Here is a 19,656-nt window from a genome sequence, read left to right as displayed (position 1 = left end):
TAATAAAAAATTATGAGAGCCCATAAAATTGCAGAGGGAAAGCATGAAAAATTCAGCTTCCAAAGTGCTTTTCTTGTTCTGAGATAAGGGTGCTCTTTATTTTAGGGTTATTATGACAACTGCCTGTTTTCAACTCCTTCGGGAGTTGCTACCAAGTGAGCCCTGTCTGGGTGAACATCCCAGCACCATTAAGGATGGCGATTACTTGGAGAAAGCGGATAATTTAGCATTTCTTAGGGCTTAGACAGAGAAAATTTTTATGCAGTATGAAAGCCAGCAATCTGAAATGTTGTAAAAAAAAAAATCTCTCCGAGCTCAGAAGTGGGCACTGTGGGGCTTGGTTTTCATTTGGACTGATTAAATGGTACTCGCAACACTTCCCTTATCCGTTATATCTTACGCGTATAAAGCTGTAATTAGGATGGGGAACCCAAGTGAGGGCAACTTGAGCTTCCTGGTGAAAATAACACGTGCAGATTTTTCTCTGTATATGCAACAGAAATTCATCCCTGGAGATAAAATGGGTACATCAGGTTTGTGTAAGATGGAAATAATTTTAAATTTGAAATAAGAGCTGGTTTGTTTTCTTTTTTTAACAATCTTCTGTTATTCAGAGCTGGAGAAGACTGGCGAATAGGCACTGTTGCCTGGCTGCATTCCATTAAAACTTTAATTTTAAGCCTATTTATTTTTAAAGACATCGAGAAAATGGTAGTGCCGACTGCAAACTTGGTTTTTAATATGTGCACAGCTGAATATAAAATGAATGCTATTCAGATGCACTAATTGTGAGCAGCAGAATTCTTCCCCTCGCCACGTTTCTTGGTTGTGCTATGAAGTCTTCAGACTTACCTCCACCACCTCTTGCCTTAAAAAATATTGAGCTCTGGCACTCAGAATCATCTGCTGAATATTTTGTGTGTCTTCCCCTCCCTAAATTCACGTCACCTGTTCGTGTTGCTTTAATTGGGGGAAAAGCGTGGTAAATATTAAACTTTTCATAGTTTTACCTAGTAAGAAGTGTTTGCGCAGAACTGCCCCAAGCTTCTTGTTGTTGGGAGTTAATGGTTTAGCAGAGCGGCGTGGTGGCACCTTGTCTTGCAAAAGCAAGTAGAAGCCAAGAGATTTGACGTTGGTTTTGTATTCTCTGGTTATTCGCTGGCTGGAAATGTTTGAACAGAACAGCAAGAATGGGGAACAAAAGGAAAAAATTGGGCCACTGCTCCCCTGCCCTCCATTTCCAATGTTTTTGCTGGCCTTTGGAATTCTCTTTCACCATTCTGCTCCCAGTTTCTTTTTTCAAGGCTGACCCCGTGATCAGAAAATTGAATTTGCATCAGTTAGAAATAAAACCTTTTTTTCGCTAAAAGATGCAGCACTGTTTCTTTTCGAAGGCAGCATTTACCTTTCACCTTCGATCTTGTGAGCTTGCAAAAATTGCCTTGTCTCCTGTAGCTGGTGTGTGTGATGAGGTGACATTTTTGCAGTTCAGATTTCTCCCTTGTAATAACATTTAGATTTGTAACTCTGGTTTCCCATTTGTCTCTGTACCGTTGTGTGTGTAGCAGGGTATGGATTCTATTTTATGAGTTTTGACACTTTGAAACTTGCCTTATACTTGAAGTTGAATATAAATGTTTTGCTCCAGGCTGGCTAAAAAAGGGATTGAAGAACAGCAGGGTTTTCTTAAGGAAATGTAAAATGACTGGGTTGGGTTTGGGGGTTTTTGTTTGGTTACTTTGCTTGTCATTTGGTTTAATTTGCCTTTTAAAATCCAGGTGTGTCTTTCCCTCTGGCCAAATGGCTCTTACTTGCTGTAGTTGCTTGTAAGATCTACCCACATGTTCTGTGCCTTGGCACTCGAGGTGCAAATATTTCCTCTTAATGCCGCGTGCTGGGGAAAGGCTGAAGAGGAATTTGGAAAATGTTCTAAGAGCAGCTGATTAAGCAGTTGGGATATGACAGCAAGGCGTGTCAGCCAGGTGTGTGCCAATGCATAATACTTCTAATTTGCTGTTTATTAGACAGGTTACACACCTATTTCGGAACAGCTAATAAACATCTGCGACAGTTATTTTCTGTAACTTTTCCTATTTTAGAAAAAAGAATACAAGCAAATATCTGGTTGAGGGTCAGCACTAGAATCCTCAACTGGAAACCATTTGTTGCTCTGTTAACGTGCTGTTCTTATTCGACAGGATGTTTCGCCTTCGATTTCTCCCCATCGCAGTGGGGCTGGCTGCAGCTTCGCGGCGTTACCATGGGACGGCTCATCACCCCAGGACGCGGCACAGGCTCGTGGTGGCGGCTTTCGTAGGGACGACTGCAGCAACAGCAAGTGTCAGATTCCTTTGGCAGAGGTAATATATAAATGTGTGTATATATATTTTGCTGGAGGCCTCGTGCGTTATTGCTTGTCCTGCTTCTGTGTGGAAGGAATGGTTGTTGCTGACTCCCTGTGGAGCTGCTTTGCTGCTGTGAGTAGCCAGAGGGATGTGAAGAAGCTCAGGGCTGAAGAGTTTTCCTCCGTAGCCATCCTCAGCATGGGCTGTCTGCCTGTAGTGGGGTTTGCTGCCCAGCTTCGTGGTGATGCTACACGGGTCTATGGTGTTGTGCAAAGAGATAATCTGTTTGGTCTGCCAACCTGGATTGCTACTCTGACTTTCTTCGCGTTCTGCTCGCTGCTTCATGTACAAAATAGAGCAGAGGAGCAGAAGGGGACGGTCCATCTCTTGGTGCTAAGGTAGCTGCATGCAAGACTCATGAGTAAGCACCAGAGTACACCTACTCTGAGCAATAAAGCTCAAAGATTGTTTTCGTCACTGCAAGGAAAAGGGATATTTGTGCTTGTCTGAGGTGACCTTCACTGAACCTTGGGCCCATGAAATAAATCAAGGACTCCCTTCTCCTCCCTTGAAACGTGGAAGTTGTGTGGCACCAGCAGTGTCACTTAATCTCATAGCTGCAATTAGAGTTTGAAAATAAAATCTGTCTTATTTCCCTTCCAATATTTAGGTTATTAATTGCCATCTCTCTGCTCACCTGTGTTGTGGCTAGAAGGCTCTAGTTTTAGTGGAACAGGAGGAAGATGCTGCTAGATGTTCTTGCTGTTGCTAGAGCTGTCAAACCTCTATGTCTGCTCAAAGGAGTTGCTCAGGCAGAGGAAGAACACAGTGATCCAGCACAGCGTCATCTTATGCTGCATTTTGCTAATAATGTGCATTTACGTAGCGCCTCTGTATCCGCAGGACCTGAACGCCTCTGCAGGGATGTCCAGGAGAACACCCCTGTTCAGGAAGGGCACTGAGCAGCGCTTTTTCCACTTAAAACATCCTCAGTGTGACTGTAAAGTAGGTAGGACATCGTGTCCTACGTAACACCGGGTTAATATCTCCCTCCTGCAGCAGATTCGCTTTTGCTTTTTAACAGTGGCCAAACTGCCAGTTGTTTGCTTTGCGTCTCACCAGCAGGAAGGTGCTGCCTGCAGCAAAGAGCCGCTCAAGTTATGAGGAGTGTTAGGGCAGAGCTCATTTCAGGGACTGGTTTTTGGCTCCTGGAGTACTTGGCTGTTCCTTGGAGGCTCCTGGGCATGCTGGCTGGGCTTGACCTTGCTCAGCTGAGAGCACTGGTAGAAATCAGATAAAGGAGAGGGAGGCTGGTCTCTTTGGGCTGTGATCTCCCAGTCCTCATCAGTCTGGAGAGATTAACTTGCTGTGATTTTTTTTTTTTTTTCTTTCCTTGCTCTGTCTCCTTTGTCTTTTATAAATTTGTAAAGCACTAAACAGAATTGTACAGATTTAAGTATTCCTTTCCTATATTAGCTGTGAAATAAATCCACAACGTTTAACTGTAAAACGAAAGTACATCCAGGCTAATGGTGTTACTTCAATTACTTGGCATACAGCTGTGGAATAAGAGGAGGAATAAAACTGATATGTGTGGTGTAGAAAATACTTCATACCGATGCCTGTAAAAGTTTTAAACAGACTCTCAAGTAGTCATGTTAACATTGTTTAAATAAATGAGGAATGAGAAACGGCGAATTTCCTTTTGTCTTTCACAATATATGAATTGCATGATAGTCAAGTTTAAAAATAAGTGTAGATGAATTAAAAAAAAGTTTGTAATGACATCCTGGGTTATTCAAGTACTTATATCCTGGGTTATTACAGTAAGTAGCATTAAGTATAGGGAATTAGTTCTAAAAGGTAAATATGTAATATATATAGCCAGGGCACAGGGATCGAATAAGCCAACTGTCACTGAAAATGTAATTTATAGACTACAGAGAGAAATGTCCATGTGCATCTGAGTATTTACACTTAATAGTAAGTGATCTTGATTAATTAAATGTTGCAGCAGTATTTAAATGGGAAGCAGCTTAGGGAGGTCCTTGGCATAACCAGTTCTGTTGGTGCAGCTGGTGTGTCGCGGGAGATGACCCGTGATTCTCGTTTTCCTTTGGTTAATGAGGTAACCGTGATTTGTTGTGATAATGACACTCTCCTGTGCTGCATAAAAAATCAGTCTCTGAGGGGTCCCACAGGTCCCAAGTGTTGCTCTCTTAGTATTGCAAAGAATTTCTGTCCCTTTGGCGGATGACTCTAATGAGGAATATGCGCCTGCTAATATTCTGCCTCGCCTTGGATGGCCTTTTAACGAAGCTGAGACCCCTCCAGTGCCTTTCGAGTAAGGAATGCAGAAAGCGACGCTCTCCTGCAGGCTGTCATTGAAGTTGGCTTTGAAGGTGAGGGATGTCTCCCTCTTTTTGTTTTCTTAGAGTTGTTTTTCTTTACAGGTAAGACATTAAAGATGTAACAGGCTGGATCAAGAAGCAATTGTAAGTCTTACGCTTCTTGGGCGAGGTGAGTACTAGATGAGGCGGTGTTAGAGAAAGGGAAGTAATAAAAGGAAAAGAAAATTTTTTGTCACCTGCACAGAGCCTTGTGTAAGTGCCCCATCTCTTTATTGATATGTGGGAAGCACACCACATCTCTCATAATAAACTTAATAAAACCTCAAACTTTCTGTTTCAAAACACATTCCCTGTGTTTCTGATGGTGATGAACCTTGCTGAAAGGGACTAATATGGGAATGCCTGTATGTGAGCTTACCATTGCCACCACTTGGCATGAAGGCAGGACTTCTCAGGTGGTGTCTGAATCTCATGTGCAGCCTGAAACCAATGTATTTCAGCTGGATTGTGTAGGTTATGCTTTGAGCAGAATCAGGAGCCAGTGCTGGGGAAAGGAAGCCCACACAAAGGTGGAGGAGAAGTCAAGGATTGAAAATATTTATATAAAAAACCCCCAGTGGTTGTGTGATGTGAGAGGAAAGACTTGATTTTGTGTCTTCTAAGGCGAGAGGTGGAGTGATGGGACCTTCACATTTTGATCTGCATCTGTGCGTCGCCTCCTGCACCGCCATCGTTGCAGGGAGTGTTGGTCTTGTTGCCCTCACTGTCTTCCGGGAGATCCTGCTGCCTGCTTTTCGGGGAATATATCTTATCTAAATAATTATACAACAGGAATAGCTCACGCTGCTCTGTTCTGCTGTGGTGAAGAATACTTCAGCAATGCAAATAACTGAGCTTAGAAGACTAATGAAGTTTACCCTTGCTAAGCAATAACTTAAACTCTGAGGATTTCCAGCTGGCAACAGAAGCAATTAACTATCTGGGCATTTGTATAATGAACTGTGTTAATTAATTGAAATAAATATTGGAGCAGTCATTGGCTAATCTAAATGAGGCATTAATGTATGAGAAGTACTGAACCTCACAGTTTGCAGCAAGCTTAGTGTTTATAAGAAATATTCTGTTATTGCTACTTGAGTAAAAGTAGTATTCTTTTTTGCTTCCTTGTGCTTCCTTGTGCTTCCAAATACTGATTTAGGGTATTATTAAAGGGTCACAAATATCTTTGTTGTGCTACGAACCTTCCTGGCTGAACCTGTGGCCGGTGGCCATCTGAAAGCGCTTAAATTGGCATTTCAGTGCTGAAGCTTCTCAGTCAGCCTAGTACTGAGGGAAATAAGGGAGTGAATGTGCCTTTGGGGAGCACAGAAAGATCTCTTTAAGTGTGGTCCTGCAAGTATTTGATTATGCTTAATTTCTTATCCTTTCTCAAATATGTTAGTGGTAAGAATGAGAGCAATACAACTGTGTTGCTCTGGAAGTTGGTTAGTGAGATCTTTGCTACCGATGTGTTTGTGTCCAACGTGTTATTCGATCTTGTTTTGCTGCATCTCCTTGGCCTTAGTCTGCGCTCTTCTGGTTCTTGCCACATCCTGTGCCTAAGTTGAAGCAATTAAGCTCGAGATGCCCATCTCCAAGCCCTAGCAGTGTATTCTCATTCTGTTAGAAGATCTTCTTTTTCAGGGTCCATTCCTCACCAGCAAGCTGAGCTGTTTTGGCACTGGCTGCCGCTTCTGCAGATTTCTTTCCATTATTACCATTTCTTCTTCCACTCTTTTCTCCTTTGGCCATCTTGTACCAAGTGCTCAATTGCTTTACTGGAAGATCTTCTGTAGGAAAGACCCTTTGTCTTCCTTGCTCTGCTGACCTTTGCTGCATTTTGTGTTTGGCTTTTCTCCGTCGGCGCTTCTGAAATTCATTTTGAAGACTGAATCAGCCCTTAGCAAACTCTGTTTAAGAATGCATTGCTTTTTTTGCATCATTGTCTTAAGGGCTTTAGAGTAATTTGCCTGGAATACATTTTTAATGGCAGAATTGCTGGAAATATCTTGTGCCAGCTGGAACTGTGACTTTAAAAATCTTTGTTCTAACAAAACAAAGGCAACCGCATAAATCATAGTCAAGAGGAGAGAAACCTGGTTTATAGCTATAAATGTGTCAGGTACTACTTAACCTGATGTAGGAGAGAGAAGATGAAAAAAATGTGGGTATTATCCATGCTATTTTTATTTTGAGAGCTCTGCTCCATTTTTTTTCATTCTTTGAGAGGTGATAAACTTAAGAGACGATCCTTGGGATTGCTGTGCTGAGGGTTTTCTCCTAAGGCTTGAAGACACATTGATCTATGAGTGGTGTCTTGAAAGAGCACTGTGTCCTTTCAGGTGGCTTTTGGCTTCGTAGTATTTTTACCCATGAGCATCGGGGGAAGGAAAGAATCTGATGCCAGGGAATGAGCCAAAGTCAAACTGGAGTCAATTCAGAAAACATCTGAGAATGACCTGAGCTGACCTGCAGAGCCCTGGATCAGTGCGTGTTCATAATGTCTTATTTACATTTGATTTCTTCCCCACGAGGGTGATGAGGCACTGGAACAAGCTTCCCAGAGCAGCTGTGGATGCTGCATCCCTGGAAGTGTTCACGGCCAGGTTGGACGGAGCTTTGAGCAACTTGGTCTGATGGAAGGTGTTCCTGGCCATGGCAGGGGGGTGGAACTAGATGATCTTTAAGGTCCCTTCCAACCTAAACTTTTCTATGATTCTGTGAAATGTTACGTAGCAAACTGGAGCTGGAATTTGCGCAGAGAAGCCAAGTGGAAATGCAAGAAACTGCTTCCCGAACTGTCTTGGTTTGCTGCGACTTTATGGGGAATACATTTTGAATTCTCTGTCTATTAAGAGGATAAGCGTCGTTTGAACCCTGGGTCTTCAATGTGACTGGAAATGGCACTTTTGAGTATTTTTTTTTTTAAATACAGGTGCCCTCTGGTGGCCAAGTTCACGCCTGCTGCCTCCCCTTTGCACCAAATAACTCAAAACTACCTGCTCATCTTGCCCAAGTCCCCAAGAGCACATAGGCCGACCTCCAGGAGACATCTGGAAAGCAGCACCTCTCCAAGAAGTCACATCATTTGGGAGCTGAGTAGGGGAATAATTTTCTGGCTCAACGGAGGAAGCACAGAAATTGTAAATATCACTTAGTTTTGATTAGTTCCTGGTTTGGAAGTGCCAATGCAGTCATCAAGTGTCACACTTTTCGGGTCTAGTCTTGCCATGGCTGTCACCTTTCTTATGATATTCAGTGTCCACCATCACTCAGTGGTCCAGCTGCTTTCTGGGCTGTGCTAAAGGTTGGATCTGTGGGGAGGAAGCAAAGAGAAAACTAGAGGTGGGCATAATGTTCATTAATTAAGGCTTAGAACAGATGTTAGCCCAACCGTGGGGGTCTTTTATCACTTTTTACTTTGGTAAACCTCTCCAGCTTGAGCTGTCTCCTGCAGTTGGCTGTTGCTGAGACTTGCTGGTAGAAGCTCTTCGTGCTTTTTTGGTGGGATCATGTGTTATTGCTGCTTGTGGGGCCAGCTGAAGAGAACAAAAGGCTTGTGAGGTTGAGGTGGCTTTTTTGCAATGTGATGCAGCCGATCTGTTTTCACTCTGCCAAAACAGCTGAGGGATTGCACGAGGTACTGGCTGGGAAGGGAATAATGCTATTAAATACCATAGAGTTTGTTAGAGCAGAACAGTTTTAAATTGGTATTAATATAGACATAGCAGGGAATTGGCCCCTCCTTGACTTGCAGCTGAATTTGTTGGGACTTTTGTCCCGAGAGCGTGAGGCCAAACTCTCAGAAGCACGCAGCTGTGTGAGCGCATCCCGGGCCAGAGAGGGAAAAGGGGTGCCAGGAATGACCTTCTCTGCTCTTCCAGGTGTGAATTCAGTCTGACCTGAGAGCTGTGATGGGTTACTCCTGCGGCTGACCTCCTGAGATCTTCCCCTGCTCTCTGCTTGTAGCTAAAGACTGGGTTTCAGGGGAATTAAGAAATCTGAAGGGTTCTTGTTTCCCCCACAAGGGATCTTGTAACCTTTATACCTTTTCCCGTTAGCCAATTAAAGGTTTCACACTCCTTTAGGTACCCAAAGCAATAAGGTGTCCCCTGCACTTAAGTAACCCCATCTTGCATGTTCTAGCTGTGAGAATCAGTGGTCAGACGCCTGAAGCACACTTCTTCCCTGCTGACCACCTCGAATTCCTCTCTATTTCTGGTGACTTATTTTATATCACTTCAGGCCTTGGGCAACACCACTTACCATAGCTCTACATTTGCTCTCTTGTGTTCTGGTGTCCTGAATGGAAATGAAGATAGATGGAGCAGCATGGTCAGGTAGACAAACACTCTTGTTGGGAGCCTGTAAAATGCTCTGGTGTGGAAACACCTGCTTTGCTCTCTGCATGTGAATAAGCTCACCCATTTCTTATTGCCATGCAGGACTGAGCCTGTAGTCTGCACAACAAAAGCAGGTGCTGCAGTGATTAATGTTGTAGCACATCTTCTCTTAATGGCTTGTTGCATTGGTGCGGATGGTCTGGGAGAGGGAACAGATGCTGGTGAGAATTCATGTTCCTTCCCTGCCAGATAACTGGGTGCTGGGGCTGGTCTCAAAAGTTCTTCACAGTGCTTAATTATAGATACAGGCTAGTTAAACTAGATGGAAAATAGTGTGTTTTGGATTAATGAACTCATGTTCACATTTTATATTAGTATAGAGACCTGATATAGCTGTCCTTACAGGGAAACTAAATATTTTCAAGGCACTTTTAACTTTCAACATTTTTTTTTTCTCCAGTGTACATCAGTTTCTGTTCAGTTAATATTTGATGTCTATAACATCACATATACACGCTTGGTGTGTATAACGTGCCTGGTAAGTGAATAGTGCTTCTGTGCAAATGAGCTCCTCGATTGTCAAAGGTGCAGGTAGGTGTAACACAGACAAGTTCCCAGAATTACTTGGCTTGCCTCAGCTAATCTCTGCTTGAGCTCGAGCTTATCTCCCCCTGATTGAGCAGGAAGAGCCCACTCAGTCTTGATTTTTTTTTTTAGAAACCATTGAGGGAACAGAATCTGTACATCAGGGAAATGGCTAATTATGTGCACTGTGAACAAGGCTCTGTGTTATTCTCAGCCTCAGAGTATGCTAGTGCCTCCCTTCAGCCGTTTCTTGGCTTTGTTGTTAGGTTGCAGAGCTTTTCAGCTTGTTCCTCTACCAGGAACACAAGCTATGATCAATTTACTCCTTCATCTCAGCCTGGGAGGAGTAAGCTCTTTGACTTCAAAAAACTTACCCTACTAAATATTTAATTTGTGGCTTTTGATTGAGTAGGATTTAGAGAAGAAAAAAATGCTTAAAAGCTGAAGAGCCTGAGCACAGTAGCCTAAGAGGGCTGTGCTGGTTGCCAAACAAGAGCAGTATTTAATATTTAGACTTGATTTGAGACTCCTGTATTTGTACACACAAGGCTTGCGTTTGTCCTTAGGCCTGCAATGATTAGCCAGGAGTTACGATCAACTGATGATCCGCTAAAGCGCAGAGTGTCTTTCACAGGCGTTAACGTCTGGTATGGATGAAACCAGTCACGTGAACACGTCTGTGCTCATTGTGCTTGGCTGTTCCTCTTGCTTTTCGAATGTTTTGATGGGCATTGTGTGCTCGTGCTTAGCTTACCCAGCAAGCGAGACTGTAATTTCTAGTGCTCTCTGAATCTTTATTGATAGATGGCTTGGGGACCCAGGGACGTTTTTCTCTAGCTCATTAATAAATGAGGTGGCATAGGGCCAGGAACTTACCCTTGGCAGGGCTTGGGAGAAGCTCAGCCACTTGTTGATGATCAAATGCTCACATCTTGAAGCATGTTATTAACTAGTTTTTAATCCACTGAATGTTTTGTGTTGATTTTTGTGTTGCTCTGCCTTATTAACCACAATATCATTTAGTGGCAAGTGGAATAATACAATGTGAGAACTTGCTTTTATTAAGTGAGTGCTGAAGCTGTTGTCAACAACTGGTAATCTCATCAAGAAATGGCATCTATTTAGCATAAGACTTATTTTCCATAAGCCCTTGTTTCTGCAGAAACCTTTAGAAAGACCTGAGTAGGAGATAGATTTCTCTAGTGTTGCTATGTTGTACAGACCTTCACTGACATTCGAGTGGAGAGAGTCTGTCTGCGCTCTCTCTTGGGAAGTTCAGGACATACAGAATATAAAGCATTATAAACAGCATAAGTGTTCACTTGGAAATATAGCGTTATGGCACTTCCAATAACACAGTAAACAATAATCTCAATTTATTACACGCTCCTTGTTGTTTCTGATAACTCAGACAATAAAAAGATCGTGTTCTCTCATTGCTTCCTCCTTGGGTCCTTCTATATCCCTTATCAATTATCTACAGTATCTAGCTTTCCATTTATACGGAGTATATTTAATTTTCTCTTCCCATCTTTTCTGTTTCCTTATTTCTACAGGGTTTGTTTTCTTCTGAACTAAAGTTGTGAGCTTTTTCACTTCTATTTTTTAGCAGTTATGGCATCCTTATCACCCTTGGGTATAAACTTTGAATACCCAATAAAATAATCTTCAGCAGTTGGTAGCTGTCATTCTAAGTCAGACTTACTTGTATGTGTTGATCAGACTCGTAATTTCAAACTGATAAAGCCAGGCTCATACAAATCCTCAAGTATTGTAAAAAAGAGTAATAAAAAAGTGGAAAGGTGTTCTGTGTTTGAGGGCACCTTAGAAAGCTTGTGCCATCAGAGACTTTGCTTTGCCTCCCTTTTTCTTTCAACCTGTGTTTGTTTTGTTTTTTGTTTTCTTTGAAAAGCAATGCTGGTGACAGCAGCAAGCTTGCTGTCTTTTGTGGGGAGACCAAGGACAGAGAAAAGGATGCCAGCTGTGATCTTACCAGGTTTACGTGGTCATCCTCCCTCGTGCTTCTCGTTATCCCTGCCACCCTCGCTGTTTTATTCTATTCCCTTGCTGGACCCACCTGCATTTGGCCAGGAGCAAATACAAGGGGAGTTCCAGCTGTGACAGAAAGTGGCCACTGCTCAGGTTCATCTTCTTCAAGGGACTTGAAGCTGAGGTCCTCGAGCGCTGGCCTGTCCGTCTGCGCCCACATGCTGGTGCCTAAACTGGGCTGTGGCGGAGGTGAGTGGGAGGGAGTGTGAGGAATCGGCTCGTCTGCCGCCAAGGCAGAGCTGGGTGCCTCCGAGCTGGTCGTGACAGGCAGCTGTCTCGCCTATTTTTAGCAGTTTGCTGGTGATGGAGAAGAGCGGTGATGGAATAAACCCTCCCCGGTAGCTGATTCCAGTGTTCCCCTGTCCTTATACAGAACCCCAGACTGGTTGGGGTTGAAGGGACCTCTGGAGATCATCCAGTCCAACCCACCTGCTAACGCAGGGTCACCAGAGCAGATCACACAGGATCACGTCCAGGCAGGTTTGAATGTCTCCAGAGAAGGAGACTCCACACCTGCTCTGTCCCGTGAGTGGGGTGACATCCTGAAAAACTGGGCTGTGGATCTTAATCACTTTCGGTTAATTTCGTATTAAAGTTTCAGCCAACTAATTTAGTTGAATATGTTTGAGCTGAGTATAAGGCGGAGCTCCTCACTGAAAGTGTTCGTAGTCCCTGGAGGTGGCCTATGAATGTTGTGTCCAAGCTTGCTTTTGCATTTCAATATGAAAGTCTGAAGTTTTAAGTGGCTTTTAAACCTTAGATGTCTCCAGATGTTTATGTCCAGGGAGAATGGCAACTCCAGTCAACTGAAGGACACATCTGTCAGGCAGGACTCCTGTCCTGCTGCTTCTTGGGTGGCAATGTCCTTGCTGACACCTGAGTGTGCAATTTTTTTGTTAGATCCCCTACATTTCCTTCCAAGACTAAATAGCATCTGATAGCCAAGTACTTTTCTACTGCCTTCAGGATTAGAAAAACTGAGCACTGTTATCACTGGCACAAAGCGTTGTGATTTTTAGCGCACTGGTCTGCTTCTCTCACTCGAAGAAAACTTTAAAATGAGAAATTGTGATTTCTCTACTTGGAAGACCTGCCACTGTGGCGTGTTGTGCCAATGCCTGGTATGAGTCCCAGGATTCTTCGTGGATATACATTGCATGGTTGCATGCGTTTTGGCTTTCCCAAAGAACGATTTGCTAAGTGAGAATTTAGTGTTGAGTAGCCCTCTGTGGTAGCTAGCTGGTTTTCTTTGGGGATGATGAACCTAATCGTATGCTTGATTGTTGGCTTTCTCTAAGGATTAAAAGAAGAAATTACTGAGTAGGTGGGAAATACAGCCTTTGCCTCCAATTTGATTTGCTGAGGAGGGGAAAAAACCTGAAGGGACTGGGAAGCCTGGCAGCCACAGAGAGAGACCGGCAGCTAATCTCGGCACATGGTAAAGGGAGCCTTTGTATTTTCATTTCCCTTTTGTGCAGAAGCTGTAGCAACATGTCTGCCATTGGAAAGTCGGTCTCATCCAAAAGGGAGGTGGAGAGTCTCCCTTGCTCATGGCCGTCCAACAGGGTTGGGTATTCCTGGAGCCGTGCGGTTTTTCCAACCGTATGTTGGCATCTGCATTGAAAGACTCCTTTATGTGGGTGCAGTATGGAAGATGCAGTTGTTGAAAGCCAAGGATTTCAACAGAGGGTGGTTGTGCAGGATGTAGAATATAGGGAGTTGTAGGTGTGTGCAGGGAGCAGATCCTTCAGTGGTTAATTCAGTGAGTAGCTGGGACTGTGACCTGGACGTGAGGAATAGCAGGTAGCGTTTGAAACCTTGCTTGAGAAGTAGACTACAAATTGAGAAGTAGAATTCTGCTTTTTGAGAAGTAGACTACAAATTCTGCTTTTATTCTCATAGGTAATTTTACTTGCATGCTTGGATGTAACTGTAGAGGGGAGTTAATTACCTGGATATCTAAAGGGGGGAAAAGCCGACTGTAATCAAAAAGCCTGCGCCTGTATCGCTGTAGCCAACTAGCTTGACAGTGACTGAAGGAACATACAGGATTTGCTGGAAGTGTTTGATTTTGAATTTGATCTATTCTTCCGTGGTTTGCTAGCTGTCGGTCAAGCATTACAGGAGCAAATCCTTACTGATACAGCTATTCCATGGCATGTTTAATATGGAATAGCTTGCTTGTGTAGATAAGCAATCAATTTTTCTGCTGCTTTTCTGTCCCCAGGATCTTTTCCCAAGAGATTCTCTCTGAGCTACTTAGGACCGGTGCCCTGCCTACACAAGGGTTTTTCCTTGTCAGCGCTGCTGGTGCAGCCTCAGCTGGCAACAGCTTCTTCCAGCAACCTGCACATCAGCCAAACCCACAACCCTGCAAGGATGTGCTGGGGCTGATTAAACTTTCAGGAAAGGCTTCAGGAGATGTGCCAGCATGGACTTCATGCTCCGAGAGACAGATCAGCTGCCTGGCTCTTCTGGGGGAATTTATTTCTTTATCTTAAGGTGCTTGTGGAGGACTTGGGTTTGGAGCCTGTCTCTGAAAGTTTGCTTCAGTGGATGTCTTAAAGATGATGCTTTGCTATAAGACTTACAAAAACATATTGGCAAATAAAGGTGTGGGCTAGAAACCTTGGAACTGCTTTACCCCAGCCTTGGTGCTGTGGGTTATTGCATTTCAGAGCAATGCTGGGGTCTCGGTGGTTGTTCAAGTGCTTTTGGTACCTTGCTGCAGTAGTTCTCACAACAGGAACAGAAGTTAATTTGTTTTTGTTGTGATTCACTCTGTTCTTAAGTATGTTCTTTGGGAGTTTATTCCAGAATAATAAAGTTCTTGCTTCCCACCTGTGCTGTGGAAGGATTTGAGTTCTTTATCCCTTCCCCATCTATCCTGTGCTACAGCTGTTAGTGAATTATTGGATGCTGGTAGGGAGTGAGTTGTCTTTTATTTTGATAGCATTTAAATTAATTTAAGTAGCACCTACCCTCATTTCTGCTCCTTGGGAAATGATGCGCTGAGATTGCTGCAAAGCTGTGTATTGCTGAGGAGATGGGCACAGCCTCTTCTCTATTAATTTTATGTACCACATCTCTGTTTTTCAGGAAACTGGTAGGATGAAATATGCGTAGCCTTTTGCTTAAGGCTTGGAAGACTTCAAAAAAACTTGGTTTTTGGGTTTTTTTTCCCCAAGGCAGCCTTTTTTTGAATAAACTACAAATGACCACGTTCATAGTTACGGAGAGTACCAAAGTACTAGCCTTTGTCTGAAGGTTGCTGGCTAATGAGTGGCCCCATCACCTGTGATTAGTCCAAAATAAATCATCAGGAATGCAAATTAAAGGCAGCTTTGCTTAAGTTGCTGGGATGTTTGAGCTGTCAAGTGCTTTAGAAAGAGAAATGATTTTGTCAAACCGTTTGCTTTGTTGCTTGTGACACGTTAACGTTTCTTTAGAGATTATAATTTCACTGATGTTAATGTGGTCTGAACTCTGTCTGGTTATAAACTGCTTTACAAGTAAAGCGTAGGAAAGCCATAGCATTGTTTGGCTTATGGACTTATCCTGCTTTTTATTTAACTGCCCTGTTGCCAGTTGCAACTCTGCAAGTTGCTCACGGCTTAGACCGACTGATTTTGGGTATTGAGTCTTGGTCTACAAAGAGGGTCGCTGAAGATCTTTGTATCTGAACAACAAGGGAAAAGGGGTCCTGTGCTCTGTCAGAGTTGTATTTCCAACTTGAGAATAAACAACTCCAGTTCTTGTTGTCACAAATCCTATAGCACCGGAGTTTAGAAGAGTCATTGGTGGAAGAGGGAAATAAAACAGGTTGTCACCTGCTGGAGATAGGAAATAAATCAGCTGAGCTGAAACAAAAAGTCTGTTCTTTCTGCATCCTGCAGTGCTGATGGTAAAACACATTTCTAGCACTTTATATCAATCTTTTTTAGGGGAGCGGGGGTGGAATTTAGCACTAGAGGAGGTTTGGAGTGCCCTTCGTGATCTTTCTTGCATGTGTAGTTTTGGGGAAAGGGTACAATAATTCCCTGAGTGATTTGCTCTGGTGTTCTTGGTCTGGAAAAATTTACTGTGATTATTAGTTCAGGTTTTGGGGCATGGGGGTGGAAATTTGATCACAGCAGGGAAAAGCACACAACATTCAAAGACGACTGATCGCTTCTTTGCTTTTGCTTTGCAGTCTTCCACTCTGAACTGTAACAAGCATTTCCTTCAGGGATTGCTTTGCAGGGCCATCTTCGTAGCCTTAGCACTCCTCGTAATAATTCCCTACATCTGTGTTTTCTTTTCCCTGGAACAGGGCCTACGCAGAAGACTCGTCCTCTGTAAAACATGATCCGAGGGCAGAGCCGAGCGAGAAGGTGAAGCAGGAGGAGGAGGAGGGCAGCGGCACCGAGGGCGGAAAGGCCGTCACATCGGGCGAGGAGGAGGCGCAGCACGAAGGGAAGAAGAAGAAGCGTTCTGGGTTCAGGGACCGTAAGGTACCGAGCTTGGGGGCGTTACACCTGCAGCTGTCACACTGCAGCAGGAAAAAAAAGGAGAAAACTTGCAGAACGTTTTATTCAGATTGTGGTGCGGTGCATTTCTGGCTTTTGCTCTGTACTTGTGGGTATTTCTAAGGGACCTCACTGTTTTGGGAACCTGCTTTCTTGGCATGCAACTTGGAGTTTCTTAAACTTGTTTAGTTGGAAAGCACAGCACACTGATGCTCTGAAATGGAGACCTGTTTTCCCATCTACAGTTGGGCGTCCGAGAAGTGGCTCACTGACAAATTAAGGCTCCTGCCTTGATGGCTCTTAGGATGGGCCATGTGAAGCAGGGAGTCAGTGCAAAAGCTTTAAAACCACCTAGGGCAGCCAGCACGTGTGTGTCTGAGGCCATCCTGGGAACATAAACGGTGGAGGATGAGTAAAGGATGAGTGTGGAAGTGAGGGTTATAAGAAAGGTGTAGTTGCATTTTTCCTTTAATTATTCCGTGGAAATCTAGTTGTTGAAATACAGCCTCACTTCCTATTTGTGGTTAGTCGTGTTTCTCGATGCCTATGCCTATTTAATTCTCACATCAGACACGTTTTCAAGAGGAACAAAGCTTGAGTAATGAACTATATTGTCAGATTGTGACCTGCTTTCACTGTTGGGTGATCCTGAGAGCTTTGGGCTCCTCAGAACTGTCTGACAACTAGTTTGGGACTATCTGTAACCTCTGTTGTGACAAGATGCATGACTTGGTTTGATTGAGCATCCTGTAACCAAGAGCCGGCAGACAGCAGTATTTTATTTTTTAAACCTGTCTGGGTGTCAGTTTTATTGGGCTTTGTTTGATGATTTAATATCTTTGCAGTGCCAAAGAGGGGAATGAGAGTATATGCTCTTCACTATTCCTTTCTCTATGATTTGCTTCTGATAATTATGTTAAAGTCTGTATTCTGGAGGCTGCATCTCATTAGCTGTTAAATTGTGGATGGTTGTATATAGTGCCTTAACAGCTTTTCATAAAAAATTAAGAGCTGTTTTGTTTGAAGTTGCTGAATCACATTCTGTTCTTGGTTAGAGTGGGTAACACAGCTTGAAACTTCAAGCGCCTTGCCGTATTTGGGGCTCCAAACTCTCCCTGTTGTGACATGCTGGTGGTAGCTCGGTGAAGTGATGTTGTAAAATCTTATGCTGAGATATTCAGAATTGTCCAGGAATATGGGTTCTCGGCTTCTGCTAATTTTCTTGGCAACTGGGTGTCAGGTACTCCGACAGCTTCAGCAGGATTTCGACTCTTGCCAGTACCACTCAAGAAAAGCAGGTTATTTTTTCCAGTGTCAGCAGATGGAGGGCAGGTTGCAAAGAGCAAAGAAATGATCCACCTTCATCCACGCTCTTATTTTTTTAACGAGAACACTTGTTGATACAGGAGATGTAATGATGGATTTTTTTGTCTTACGTGGCTTGGTCGCTTCTGGCTGGGGAAGCCGGAGAACGTTTGTTTGCAACTTTTATTTCAGTTGTTAGGAGACGTGCCTGTGCTGACCAACTCTTTCCTTCCCATACTAGGCAGGGAGGAACGTGGCCACGTTTTCCAAGCCAGAGGCGAGCCAGGCGTGGGACAGTGCCCAAGAGGTCTGGTGGGGACAATGTGCAGCCTGGATCCCTTCTCAGCCTATGGCCTGGTGTCTTCTCCAGCGCTCTACTGAGGAGCAGCAATTTCAGCAGGGACAACACTTTCAAACAGACCTCACAAGCTTTTTTGTTTTGTTTTCCAACATCAGGCCTTTTCTCTCCAGCCTTAAGACAAAATGTACCTTCTGTGCCCTGAAAGCCAGCGTTGCTTTTGCTCCATTTAATTCAGGATGTAACCGGTGTTCTCCCAGCTGCCGGGTTCCGTGTTCGAGTTTGAGCGGCCCCGTTGTGGGCTTGGGGTTTGGTCAGCGGTTGCCCCAGTGAGTCATCTCAGGAGGTATGTTTGAACGTTTCCAGCTCGGATGACAGAGGAAGGTGTGCCCGAATCAGGGCTGCTCCCAGGATGGGCTGATCCCCTAATCACTTGGGTATCACCTAAGGATTTCCTGACTCTCCTATATGATTAAAAATGAAAAACCACAACCAAAACAAAAAACCCACAACCCACAGTAAAACCCCTTTCCAACTCTTCCCATAATTAATTGGAAACAGTGTGGGGTTTTCCATGAGGGGGGAAAAAAAAATTAAACTCAATTGAAAGTATTTAACGCTTGTTTGTTATCTGATGTTGCTTTTAATGAAGCTGATGATTAGTGGTGAAACAATGAATTAGGCATGACATCGCTATTTTGGGTAGTGATTCAGCGGAGAGGAAGTTGAAATATAAATCACTTGGCACCTGCTGTGGCTGGGACGGCTTGTGGCTGGTTCCAGGGCACGTGTTGTCTCGCAGTCTATGCAGTGTATAGGTCCTGGCTACATACGGGAGGAAAGGAAAAGATTGTTTGAATGCTCTTGCAGTTGGAAGGCTCATGAGCGGTAATACACGATGTGGGTGGGCGGACACGTTATTTAATTTGCTGAAAAGAGTGTTCATGCAGCATTAGGACTGCTTTATGAAGATTTGCTTGCCGTGTTTGCTGGGTACTGCAGGTACGCTCCCTTTGGAGTGTTAGTTGTGCCAAGGCTTCGTTTTAGTGTACGTTACAGTAGAAAACCCAAAGAAAATTAATCTTAATTAATTGCCCTGCTGAGGTGTGTGTGGTGGAGCTGGACTGCCAGAGTTCCCGTTCTGCTGCACAGTCAGGGAGGCCCCAGTGATGCTGTGGAATTGAACAGAGATGTTAATTTTGAGCTCTTATTTTAATGTCTGCACAGGATTTAATTTTTTTCCTTTTAACCTGAGGCTTAGGATGAATGTTGACTGTCTCAACAGCAGGATTACTTGCTTATCTTTCTCCTCCCGTCCCTGCTCTATTAATAACTGCCAAAAAGGGGACTCTTCCCTTTTTGGCCATATAGTATCTTTCTGGAGGCCCCTGATTACATGAGGCTGCAGTTGTGGGGGCAGGATGCGAGTTTTGGGCTGGGACCCGCTGCTTCAAGGGCTGGTGCGTACTGGGGGAAGGCAGCCGTCTGCCTGCACGCTTTGCTAGGAATTGTATTTTTGGAGTATTTCATAGGCGAGAGGTCATGGGAGGAGAGACTTGTCTGGGATGATTTTGCATCTGGATCATTTAGAAGTAGTGTAATAAAAAACCCTCCCAAATGGCGGTGTGTCCACCCCAATACATACGCACCTGCTTTTATTTGTGTAGAGGTTTCAGGGCACCCATATTATCGCCCACTTTGTGCTCGAATACGCTAGTTGTTCCTGTTTTAGGGTCTCAGCTGTTCCCTTTTTGATCTGGCTTCATGTTGAATCCAGTCCTGAAGCTGAGAGGGATGGGTTGTGGTGTATTTGTGAGTTTTTGCCAGCTGATT

General features: G+C 43.9%; 1 protein-coding gene across 2 annotated transcripts in view; it reads left to right on the top strand.

Annotated features, from left to right (window-relative positions):
• MICU1 (mitochondrial calcium uptake 1) overlaps positions 1–19,656 on the top strand; it is a 99,283-nt gene that overhangs the window by 9,252 nt on the left and 70,375 nt on the right. For both annotated transcript variants that reach the window (XM_065639366.1, XM_065639365.1), the window contains exons 3-4: positions 2,199–2,360; positions 16,025–16,205. In XM_065639366.1, coding sequence (XP_065495438.1) covers positions 2,200–2,360; positions 16,025–16,205 — 342 coding nt within the window. In that variant the 5' untranslated portion in view covers position 2,199. The remainder of the gene's footprint in view (positions 1–2,198; positions 2,361–16,024; positions 16,206–19,656) is intronic.

The sequence above is a fragment of the Caloenas nicobarica genome, chromosome 7 (genome assembly GCF_036013445.1).
Source record: "Caloenas nicobarica isolate bCalNic1 chromosome 7, bCalNic1.hap1, whole genome shotgun sequence".
NCBI lineage: Eukaryota > Metazoa > Chordata > Aves > Columbiformes > Columbidae > Caloenas > Caloenas nicobarica.
This window is presented reverse-complemented; position numbering and strand designations above follow the sequence as displayed.